This window comes from Equus asinus, chromosome 24, assembly GCF_041296235.1.
Source record: "Equus asinus isolate D_3611 breed Donkey chromosome 24, EquAss-T2T_v2, whole genome shotgun sequence".
In the NCBI taxonomy this organism is placed as follows: Eukaryota; Metazoa; Chordata; class Mammalia; order Perissodactyla; family Equidae; genus Equus; species Equus asinus.
The window spans coordinates 66657682-66670354 of record NC_091813.1 but is presented as its reverse complement, the minus strand read 5'-3'; the positions used below and the strand labels follow the sequence as shown (position 1 = coordinate 66670354).

The window sequence follows — 12673 nt, the reverse complement described above, 5'->3', positions numbered from 1 at the left end:
GTTATCACCGTGCATGTCTCTCTCTGGGAGGCCAGTTCTCTTGGGCCAGAAATAGTGGAGGGGCCTGCATGAGCACCATGTGACTAAACACGACGCCTTGTGGGTTCCTCGGGGAACACAGGCGGCTGTATAGATGGTTATCTAAAAGCAAAGCTCGAGAGAACAGAATACTACTAGGCACCTTCCCCTGTCCCAGCTTTTATGTTATTAAAAGTAATTTGAACTGTATTACTATGCCTGCATTCATTGATATAAGAGAAATATTTGTATGGGGCCTGTTGAATGAATATACCAGCTGAGTAAATGAGTTTAACAATCTTGATTAAATAAGCAGAAGTCAGCTTTTTATGGACACCTTATGTTTAGGGCGGTGTTCCAGAAGAGTCAAGTCTGGAGGAAGTGTGTTTTCCTCAACGCTCACAGTTACGCTTCTCACTCTCAATCCATTCATACTGAAAATGATGAGTAGTGACTGCTGAGGCACAGCAGCAAGCTCTCCTGGTTGTTATGGTTTGATATTGAGGCGTTTCACTGTGCGCTTTGGTTCTTACTCGTTTCCAGGAATCACTCTGCACGATGAACCTGTCGACTGGGCGGCCGCGGGCGATCATGTCAGTCTTACGTTGGTTGGGATGGATATCATCAAAATCAAGTGAGTGAGAAAATGAGTTTACGCAGCCAGTGTTTTGGATATAGGACCTCGAAACACGTAAATTTTGCCATTCACCAGCTCAAATGAAAGAATGAGTATTAATTCTGAATTTCATTTGGCCAAAAACAGGCACTTGCAGAAGTGTAAGAATGATAAGTAAAACCTCCTTCACATTGCAGTTAATAATATCAACACATGTACTTCTTCTCTGAGCAAAAACTGTAGGTATGAAATGATGCCAGGGTATTAATGACATAAAGCCATGCGTGGACCTGGGGAGTGTGGAGAGCAGGCCCCTCGTGTCCTTGATTGCTCCACTTGTAAATGGTCTCAGAGGTGTCCTGCTGCATGTATGTTTACTGTCCCCCAGCTGCCTTCTCTCTGTTTTTGTTCCAGTGTCGGCTGCATCTTCTGTGGCCCCAGGGAGCCCATTAAAGCCTGCACTCGTTTCAGGGCCCGAATCCTCATCTTTAATATTGAAATTCCTGTCACAAAAGGATTTCCTGTAAGTTTCAAAATGTTTGTTATTGTTTTTATAAATTCAGAGTAACTTTATCCTAAAGAGTAATAGCTTTCTTTATAAGTGATGATGCTGTCGTTATTTTCAACTCACATCTTATTACTCTAGTCCAGAAAAACATGAAATTAGAATTTGAAATCCTTTTTGTTTTGATCCTTGAGCCTGGGGACTTTTTCAAAAAGGCATTGAGGAAAACTTTTATAATCAATCGGATACAAACTAATAATAATAAAATTTATACAGGGAAAATGGTAGCTACTTTTTTGCTGTGTTCTAAAGGTTACCTGACAATCTTCTCAGATTGGGTCTTTCTGGTTTTCTTTTGTTTTAATATGCTTATTTGTAGTTTTTCTGATCACAAAGTAATACATTGTTATAGAAAATTTTGGAAAACACAAAAAAATACAAAGAATGTTCTGTAATTGCATAATCCATACATATCTACTCGTTCATTCCAGTGTATTTTTGTGTGTACATGTTGTCCCCCCATTGGCATTTACGGGTCTGTTCTGGGATCCTTGGCATGGGGTAAACTTTGTGCTGAAGCACACGCTCAGACCCTGTATGCTGTGAGGTTGGCATGCAGGTTCTCATTGAGCAGCATCATTTGAACATGCATATTTATGGGAAGAGGAGGATTTCATACTGTAATGTTACTTTATCCACAAAGGACACTACTTGTGAATGGGGTGAATTCCTTGTTTTCTGTGTAAGTTTTTTCAGATATTTAGGGACATAACTCTAATTTTAGAGTTTAATTAATTGCTTGTCTTTGAAAATATAAGCAGATCATTTTTACCATTTGATGCATCTTTGAAATAAAAGTAAGACAGTAATAGTAATTGGCCTTTAAACTTTTAGTTAGTGATAGTATATTAGAAGTTGGAAATAAATTTATTTAACTCATTTAAATTCGTTTTATGCTCATACGCCTTTATTTGAGATAACCATGTGCTTTGCTTAAGTGCTTTAGTTTTATAATTATATTCCATTTCTCCCATATGATAAAAAAAGGAGTAAAGACTTCTCTCCAAAAAAATTGTTATAGTTGAAAATATTTAATTTTTAAATATTAAAAATTCATGTATTGATAGGCAGGAAACTACGACCTAATTGCTGTGAACAAACGGCACTCATTCTTAGAAAGCAGCGTGTCCTACAGGGAGAAGCTGGAGAGGTTGGGACTGTGTTTTTACTCATGCAGCAATAATTTTTGCCATTGGAGAGATAGAGAGGTCAAGAGGTTAACGGTTACTTTGAATAGTAATATCGTCTTCCTGTCTACTGTCGTTTCTTAAAAATAAGTATGAATTGAAAGTTTTTAGTGCTGCTTTCTGAGATTCCACCTGCGTATATTGATTCACGAATACCAGGATGAAATTGTTTCAGGAAAAAATGGTCATGTTTTGTTGTTCAGTCCACTTCCTGTGGGAACAAACCTGTATTCATACATACGTACAGTACATACCAAGGAAAGGCTTTCTAAGCAGTTAAGATTTGACTATTTAGGGACTAATTCCTTAATGCTACATAAATAGATTTAAGTTTCCCTTGGTTTATCTGGTAAACTCACGATATTTTTAAGAAGAAAAAACAGAAGAATTAGCCTTTAAATTCATGTTTGATTTTTTTATTGTGATAAAGTATACATAACATAAAATTTACTGTTTTAACCATCTTTAAGTGTACAGTTCAGTGGTACTAAGTACATTCTCACTGCTGTGCAACCATCAACACCATCCATCCCCAGAGCGATTTATTCATCCCAGACTAACGCTCTGCGCGCCTTCAACAGTACCTCCCGTTTCTCCTCCCCCACCACCGTGACCACTATTCTTTCTTTTTCTATGAATCTGCCTACTCTAGGTCCTTCACATAAGTGGAGTCATACGATATTTGTCCTTTTGTGTCTGACTGATTTCATTTAGCATAGTGTTTTCAGGGTTCATCCATGCTGTAGCATGTGTCAAAATTTCATTTCTTTTGAAGGCTGAGTAGTATTCCATTGTATATATAGAACACATTTTTTTATCCATTCATCTGTTGATGGACATTTGGGTTGCTTCTGTCTTTCGGCTACTGTAAATGATAGTTCTGTGAACACTGGCACACAAAGATCTTTTTGAGCCCCCACTTTCAGTTCTTTTGGGTATATACCCAGGAGTGGAATTGCTGGATCATATGGTAATTGTATGTTTAACTTTTTGAGTAGCTGCTAAACTGTTTTCCATAGCAGCTGCCCCATTTTACATTTCCACCAGCAGTACAACAAGGATTCTGATTTCTCCACTTCCTCATCAACACTTGTTATTTTCCTTTCTTGTGTTGAGTGGGTGGGTGATTTTTTTGTTTGTTTATAATAGCCAAACTGATGGCCGTGAGGTGGATGTCATTGTGGTTTTGATTTGCATTTCTCTAATGGCTGGTGAAGTTGAGCATCTTTTTATTTCTTTATAGATTTTAAGTATTAACCCCTTATCAGATACATGATTTGCACATATTCCATTCTGTGGGTTGTCTTTTCACTGTCTTGGTAGTATCCTTTGATTCATAAAAGTTTTAAATTTTCATGAAGTCCAGTTGATCTACTGTTTTTTTGGTTGCCTATACTTTTGCTGTCATATCCAAAGATTCATTGCCAGATTCAGCGTCAAAAAGATTTTCCTCTATTTTCTTCTGGAGTTTCGTAGTGTTAGTTCTTTTGTTTAGGTCTTTTTTTGAGTTAATTTTTATGTACAGTGTAAAGTAAGGCTTCATCTTCATTCTTTTCCGTGTTTTCCCAGCACCATTTGTTGAAAAAAACTGCTTTTTCCATATTGAAGGGTCTTGGCTCCCTTGTTGCAAATTGACCATCTATGCATTGAAAATTTTTAAATATAAATCACCTGGAGGTGTAAGCAAAATACTAATTTGACTTATTTTGCCGCCTAACAGATTATGTAGCCTGTTATAGTTTATAAAACACTAGATAATTTGATTCTCGCAACCCTGTGTGAGGTACGGCATCCTAGCCCTTATCTGGAACTCTTCAGGCTCGTGTGTTCCAGAGTGAGAAGTGTTCCAATTTTAGAGAGATGATATGGTGTGTGCATGTTATGTAAGACCCCTCACAGAGAATGTGCGACACCCTGCAATTGAACATCCTGAAGATTCCTCTCCACAGCTTATTAACATTAATGCTCAGTGAAAGCCATAAGGACTCTAAATTGCCTCACTTCAAGTCTTGTTTGACTACTCAAGTGGATTTATAACAGAATTAGGAAAAAACTTAGGTTTTCAGTCTTTTGGGATTTAGGAGTTGCAGTAGGAGATTGTGGACCTGTCTTAGCTTGTCCCCATTTACGGATGAGGACTTGGAGACTTGAGAGGCTGTGACGCCTGAGTAATAAGTGGGTACTCCAGGACTCATGCGCAGAACTTTTCACCCTGAAACCCAGTGCTTTTTTTCCCTATTGCATTATGCTACAGATGGCTTTGAATTACAGATGCCTTTGGTTATATATAATATAAATTAAAATGCTAAAGCAGTAGACAGTTACTTGACACTTACATGCGTGTAGATTTTTTCACACGTATTCATTAAATATTTTTTTGAGCTACTGTCTGTAAGACGCTGCGGAGATAGAAAGACAAGTAAACCTAAAACCTGAGCCTGTACTGCCACAGCCCATTCTTCATTCACTCTGATTTTCCCCGGGGCCCACACGTGGGACTCGAAGCTTAGGAGGAGCCTAATGAGGTTCATGCGACTGTTCTTTCGAATTGGCAAGAGGTGGTGACAAATACAGTTTCTTAGCCACACCCAAGCCCAGTGAGGGGAATCCCGCTTGTTAACCTCAGCTGCTTTTTGCAAAAGGGGTATTTCTTAGGTCTGTAGCCCTGCCTGTGTGTACACTGGTGCTGCTGGAGGCCTGGGCCCACGGAATGCACACGTGTGGCTCTCACCCCATTCCCTTTCACCCGGAAGGTTTTTTTCCCTGAGTTGTTTGTTAATTTTGGGAGGATCTTTCCAGTTCTCAGTGGTCAAATGCCATTGAAAAAGAAAGCTGGTTTGCCTTTGTACAGTAATGGAGGTTCACTTGTGCCTTTAAAAAAAACCAAACTCTTGTGACTGACGTTCTCCATGTGTTTTAGATGTTCTCTGTTCCTTCATTCTTACACTCATTTCAGAGATATTTGCTCAGTGCCAGTGAAATGTCTGGCCCTGGTCTACAGAGTTCTTTTTCTCACAGAGTTCGTGTTTGCAGGAATGACAGACATTTAAACCAGCAGTTACAGGAAAAGTGAGATGTGATGTGGCGGGATTCTGGGACATGGAGGAAGGATGTCAGCTCAGACTGGGGGTTCAGGCTTCTTGAAGTGATGCTGTTTGGGCCCCCAGTAGCATGGGGTGAGCAGGCGTTGCCCAGGGAAGCAGCCCCCTTGAGAGGGTGTGTTCTAGCCAGAGCGCATGGTGCACGTGAAAGCCTGAAGGGGAGAAAGGGCTTCCTGTGTATAGGGAACCAACGCTCAGTGTGTCTGGGGTGTAGGATGCAAGAGAGGATGGAGAAAGGTGAGGCTAGAGAGGTAAGCGGGAGTTAGACTGAGAAGGGCCTGGTGCCTTGTAGTGGAATTAAAGTTCCCACGGTTTTAAAAAGCAAAGACGTATCATTAAGTTTGTGTTTTAGAAAATCAGTCTGGTAGGCATATGAAGAATGGGTTATGGAGGGACGAGAGTGATGGCAGAGAGCAGGTAGGAACCTGCATCCTGTATTTTAATTCAGAGGAGAGATGACTGTCCTGGACAGCTTTTGTAACAGTGAGGAAGGAGAGAAAAAAATGGACAGAAATAGAATTAATAAGGTGCTGATTGAACGACTCAGTTTTTTCCCAAAGTCCAGGGTTGTGCGTCCACAGTTCCCCTTGCATTTCTGTTTTCTGAATGTGTAAACTGTTCTAGCCAGGAAATTCCAGAGTAGAGAATTAGTATTTCTTCAAGAAAACAGCCTAAAGTGGTATTTACAAATCAAACTTCTATAGCTTTGCCACTTCCTGGGTATTTGCTCTTTCCACTATACCCAAACTGGAGACGTGTTGCACACTCATTGCTTTTTATTTTAATGAGGATTGTCAGTCTCACTCTGAGTGCAGCCGACCGAAGCATAAAATTTACCGCTGACACTTAGCACCATGGCCACATTAAGTTACTTAACTTTTTTGATATTAAATTTCTTTAATTTAAAACATAAATAGTAATATCTCATATTTAAGGTCATAAATTAACTGAATGTTTACCACCTGCTAGGCACCACTTTAAAGTAAGCTTATGTGAATTTCCTCATTTTAGTGATAAGGAACCTGACCCAGATCATACAGCTGGAAAGTGTACAGTCAGGATTCGAACTGAGGTCTGTCTGAGTCAGAGCTTGTCTCAACTCCCATATAATGTTTTATTCTCGTTATCCAACAGTGCATACAGTAATTACTGCTGGTATGACGATTCCCCTTCCCTCGTTTTCATGATGAAACAGTTCACATTTGTTGAACATCTGTATACCAGGCACTGTGTCTGATCCTGTTTAATTCTCATCACAACCCTGTAATAAGGTTACATAATGTATTAAAGTTTGCACAGTAGGTGATGGAGTAGAAATTCACACTCCCTCCCATGACCTTGGCTCCCTGGTAAGTTGGGAACAACCTGATTACAGTGGTGGGGCTGGGAGGGAGTGAGCAGAGGTCCTGGAGGGCTCTGAGCGGTCGTGCTGAGTTGACTGTGTGAGACGTGGGTGCCAAGAGAAAAGGCAGAGGTGCCGTCGGAAGCAGCGTCTCAGTGTTCCCCTTTCTGTTCTAGGTGCTGCTCCACTACCAGACCGTCAGCGAGCCTGCCGTTATTAAGCGACTGATTAGCATCTTAAACAAAAGCACGGGCGAAGTCACAAAGAAGAAGCCTAAGTGAGTGTAACACACGCAAGCCATTTAAGCAAATTCCTTACAGATTAATTCATTTCTATTGTATTTCTCTTTGTACTAAGTGAAATCTATTCTTCCTTGTTTCAGAAATCATTGTTTCAAGGACTAGATTAAGAAAATACAGAAACAAATGTTTAAGCTCCCGCTTAGGTGTGAATGCTAGATATAATTTCTGTCATGTGTGGTGAGGGGGTATGATTGTTAATAAAAATGTGAATATAAATTTATATGGATCCCTCAAGCCCTAGATACTGATCATGTAAAAATAAAGATATTTAAATAATTAGTCCTACATTTTTAAAGATAAATTTGAATTCTGCCAAGCCTCTGGTTCCAAATTCTGGCTGTGTCCTTCTTCACTTTCTTGTCACTTCCTTAATGAGAATCAGTCCTTGCACTAAGAGCACCCAGGAAGAAGGTGATCTGTATGCTCTGTAGCTGCCAGATTTTTCCCACCCTGGAATTATTTTCCTTTCTGCTTGAGGTCCACCTAGAGCTTTAAGCGAAGGTGATTGCCACCACATTGGTCCCCTCTGATGACCATTAGTGTCCAGCCTAGGTGTGGACAGTTCCTTTTGGCTGGGACAAGGTTGGGATTCTTCAAAGTAAGTGCTTCCTGAGAATCTTGTTTCTTACCTCATTTCAACTAAAGGCTAACCACAGTTTGGCTTGGCTGCTTCAGGTTTGGGGTTTTCCTCACTTCCACCCTATGGGGAATCCCACCCAAAATCCCCTTTTTTTGGTCCTTGGGTCTTCCTCCTCTTTTGCACCTGTGTAAGAGGCCAAAGGTGGTTAGTGGGTTAATGAGTTGGCTGCAAGTAGAAGAGAGAATCTTCACACTGCTCTAAACTCATGCCTGTTTCCCTGTTAGGAGGGAAGAGTTACTTCTTTCATAGCATGGTTCTTTATTTTTAACCTGAGCCTTTGGCTTCTAGCATGAGTGTCTGCTATAATATTCTGAGAAATGTGATAGTAACTAATGGCTAACATTTCTGGAAGACCACGATTTTCTCTGCTGTGTCGTGAATGCTTTTGCGTGGTTTATAGTCTCAGCAGCTGTATGAAGCAGGTACTATTCTGTTTCCCATTTTTCAGATAAGGAAACTGAGGCTTAGAGAGATTGTATAACATGTTCAAAGTCACAGAGCCAGCAAGTGGCAGAGCCAGGATTCCAACCCAGGTAGTTGGTCCACAGAAACTATATGCTTTTTGGCAAGAGCCAGGTTGACTTGGAGAGCTCTCAGTCTGAAATGGGCCCGTCACATTCGATCCTGAGTTCCTCCCCTGCTCCTGCTCCAGTCTTCCTCATGTTCATTTGCCCCGTCGCCTTGTTTGTAGCGTAGTCCTTTCTCTTATTCTGTGCCAGCGCCATTTGCCTTTCCCTTCGTTTCCACTTCAGGCACATCGTACACTTGATTGCTTTATATGGAATGGAATCGAACTTTCTAGAAACTAAATTAAGTGCAGACTATATTAGATGCTGTCTTTCCTAAGGAGTGGGACTTTGGGCTGAAATTGTCCAAAACCACTATTTGGAAATTTTGAAATCCTTCTTTAGAAACTTGAGTGGCTTGTTCTGAAGGTCTGTCCCTTAAAGAACCTTTCAGAAGGGGAGTTTATGATTGCTGTCCTCTTGCCTTCTGGAGCACATGAAAATTAAATTGGAGAACATTTCCAAAATAGCCCCTTTTGGGTTCTGCTTCTTTCTCTATGTGTGGGTGGGGCCCATGCACAAAGATTTTTGTTTGTTTGTTTATTTGTATGAAACTGTTTGCGATTAGGCCCATGCCCTATCTCCCTTCATTTCATACAAACAATATGTTGTGGAAAAATCCTTGTATGATTTTGTCCTGAATCTCTGTTAAAGAAGCACTCTTCCTAGGTGAGAAAAGAGAGGAGGGAGGGAGAGGTTTAGAGTAGTCTGTTGGCACTCAGGGGATTATCCTCTGTAAAGATAATTTCCTAGCATGTGGCTCACCAATTGGAGTTTTACCTGGGAGACACTGTCTTCCTTTTTTTTAATTTTTAAAAAAATCTTATTTATTTTTTTAGGAAGATTAGCCCTGAGCTAATTACTGCCAGTCCTCCTCTTTTTTGCTGAGGAAGACTGGCCCTGAGCGAACATCCCTGCCCATCTTCCTCTACTTTATATGTGGGATGCCTACCACAGCATGGCTGGCCAAGCGGCGCCATGTCCGTCCGCACCCTGGATCCGAACCGGCAAACCCCGGGCCGCTGAAGCAGAACATGCGCACTTAACCGCTGCGCCACTGGGCTGGCCCCTATCTTCCTCTTTTAAAATGCACATGCCTTGCTTTCTTCATTCCATCATTGAACCTCTCAATTTTATGAGGAGTGAAAGGGAGGGCTCTGGTGGAAGGGCTTTGAGCATTTTAGGTTATAGGATCCTTCAAGGGATAGCATTGTATGTGGAAAATTGGTGAAAAAATATATATGAGCTAGCTAATGCTTCTTATACCTAGAATTACTCCTCTCATTTCTTTTGGCTAATCCAGAAAATATTCAAAGGCACGTATTTTCGTTTTAAGAAATACCTTTTTTTCTTTTTAAGTTTTTGAAAGACTAAGTTGATTTATTGATTGAGTGTGAAATAGTTGTTTTTCAGTTGTCAGTTGTTATTACATTTATTCACCACTATTGGATATCCCTCTGTTCTTTTTCTTTTTCTTGATAGATTGTTGACTAAAGGCCAGAACGCGCTGGTGGAGCTGCAGACACAAAGGCCCGTGGCTCTTGAGCTCTACAAAGACTTCAAGGAGCTGGGGAGGTTCATGCTGCGCTACGGCGGCGCCACCATCGCTGCCGGCGTGGTCACCGAGGTGCTTTAGAGGGCTGAGCGTGTGTCCGTGCTCATGAGGTCCTCTCTCTCTCTGAGAAGGGGCCCCGAGGTGCTTTAGAGGGGCTGAGCGTGTGTCCGTGCTCATGAGGTCCTCTCTCTGAGAAGGGGCCCCGAGGTGCTTTAGAGGGGCTGAGCATGTGTTCGTGCTCATGAGGTCCTCTCTCTCTGAGAAGGGTGCCCGAGGTGCTTAGAGGGCTGAGCGTGTGTCCATGCTCATGAGGTCTTCTCTGTCTTTCTAAGAAGGGTCACTGGGATTTGATGGCTTAAGGGGAACCCAGTTACGGTTTTAGAACAAGATTTTAAAATTTATATTAAAAAATTAAAAGAATGATGGCAAGAAAATATGTGGTCTTAGAACTTCTCATCAAGAGACCTCCAGACTGTCTTCTCCACCAGTAACATTGCTCAAAATGAAAGGAGATGCGTTGAGGGACAGGTCTGTAAGTACGCAGTCTGAATTATGGGAATGCAGACATTAAAGAGTGAGATGAGTTTTTGTAGTGATTTGTTTAATAAAAGAACTCTCATTAAATTTATCTCTTTAAATAGCTGGCTCTTAGGTGCATTTGAAATGATTTCTTTAAAAAGTTCAGTAACATTGGTAATGTTTCTGAAACATACCTAATATATAATGGAAGGTGTAGTTGAATTTTGAGAAAATAGCCAGAAATGAACCAGAAAATTTCACTAATTTAAATTTTCTTCCACATTGTCAAGATTAATATAAATTATATTTTTATTTATTTATTTTTAAAGATTGGCACCTGAGCTAACAGCTGTTGCCCATCTCATTTTTTTTTTTCTCTTCTTCTCCCCAAAGCCCCCAGTACATGATTGTATATTCTAGTTGTGAGTGCCTCTGGTTGTGGCATGTGGGAGGCCACCTCAGCATGGCTTGATGAATGGTGCCGTGTCCGCACCCAGGATCTGAACCAGCGAAACCCTGGGCCGCCGAAGCGGACCACGTGAACTTAACCACTCGGGCCCCGGGGCTGGCCCCTAAATTATATTCTTAAAGGGGCTTCATTACTTCATTTGATTGTTTTCTGCATACAGCTTACTCACTTTGTTTAATTGGGTGTATGCTTTGAACATAGGGCTGTAGGCTGCGCTGAAATTCAGTCTCGTGTGTTCCCTGTTAGTTCTGAAGCTAAACTGCCCAGGCTGGTGCTGCCGCCCCACGGACTCCAGCTGCACCAGCTCAGCGTTTCTCCCCTGCGTCATTCCCTGTAAAGATGGGCTAGTGGACTGTGTCTCCTGGAGTGGTTGTGAAGTGAGACCATCTGTGCAGAGCCCTTGGCCTGGTCCTTGGCACACGCAGAGCATGCAGTAAACGTCATCCAACATCATTGCTGTCGGCAGCATCATGTCTGATCTGTCTGAGCATTTTTTATGGAAGAGTATTCTGAAAATGAGATACAGTTTCCTGTGGGAAATAACGGGGAGATGGTAGTAATATCAGAAATAGCATGACTAGAGAAGGGGCAAAGATGCAGAAAAAGGGAGAAAATTTGATTGTGATGCAATAATCATTTCACTGTCATTTTCCTCTTGTTGTTCTCATAATGTGATTTATTAAATTATAGCAAATATCTCTTTTTTCCTTTACAGATAAAAGAATGATGGGTTTCCAAATGCAATGAAGTAGCCAACTTCTCTTTTTGAAGAATCCAGATATTCAGTAAAAGGAACAATGTGCAATTGATATTTTTTTAAGTGAGAGAGAAAATTGAAGCTACAATCAGCTGCAAAGAAGTATTAGTAACCACTCCTGCAACAATTTCAAGTTGCCAACTGGCAAAGAAAGGCTAATATTGCACTTTCATTTTAAAAAATGTTAATAAATGGATTTACTTTGCTGAGATTTATGGAAACTGTCAAAAATATGTATTGGAAGACATTAAATCATCATGAAATGAACTCTACTTCCAGCCAAACCACAAAATGTTTACAGTTTTCTCCTTGATTTTCAACTATACTGCACAATTTTAAGGAAAAATAACTACATTAGGTTGCTGCCATAGTTGATGTTTGACCTGAGCAGTTTTTTTAGTTAACGCTAAGGTTTGCTGAAGGTTATAATAAAGATATTATGTGTTAAGCATAAGAATGTTCTTTCTTCAGCAAGTAAACCTTTGAAAGCTTAGTCTAGAATTAGTGGAAACTGTTTGTTTGGTAACCAGGATATTATTTAAGGCATAAAGCCAGCTAATAAAATGCCTTAGTTTGAGCATAACAGCAAAATGTGTTTTATTTCTTCGATGTTTATGCGATTCTCCACCACTGTCACTGAATATGGCTGAGGGATTTGGTGCATCTTTTTCACGTAAGAGTTTCCCAACTCTTTCACGTGAATTCTTGCTTTTTATCCTAATAGCAGATCAAATTTAGTCTCATCCATTTCTAACCATAACTTCACTTTGTTGTTCTCCTTTTCACTTGTAGAATTACATATGTGATGACTTTATCTTTCTTTTTAAAGATTTTATTTTTCCTTTTTATCCCCATAGCCCCCCGGTACATAGTTGCATATTTTATTGTGGATCCTTCTAGTAGTGGCATGTGGGATGCTGCCTTAGCCTGGCCCAACGAGCAGTGCCATGTCCGCGCCCAGGATTCAAACTGAACCGGCAAAACCCTGGGCTGCCGCAGCGGAGCGTGCGAACTTAACCACTGGGCCACAGGGCCG

General features: G+C 40.8%; 1 protein-coding gene across 4 annotated transcripts in view; it reads left to right on the top strand.

Moving 5' to 3' along the window:
- Positions 1 to 12220, top strand: part of HBS1L (HBS1 like translational GTPase) — a 78107-nt gene extending 65887 nt beyond the window's left edge. For all 4 annotated transcript variants that reach the window (XM_014850576.3, XM_044755455.2, XM_070496401.1 and 1 more), the window contains 5 exons: positions 562 to 652; positions 1049 to 1157; positions 7006 to 7106; positions 9820 to 9964; positions 11596 to 12220. In XM_014850576.3, coding sequence (XP_014706062.2) covers positions 562 to 652; positions 1049 to 1157; positions 7006 to 7106; positions 9820 to 9964; positions 11596 to 11607 — 458 coding nt within the window. In that variant the 3' untranslated portion in view covers positions 11608 to 12220. The remainder of the gene's footprint in view (positions 1 to 561; positions 653 to 1048; positions 1158 to 7005; positions 7107 to 9819; positions 9965 to 11595) is intronic.
- The last annotated feature ends 453 nt before the right edge of the window (positions 12221 to 12673 follow it).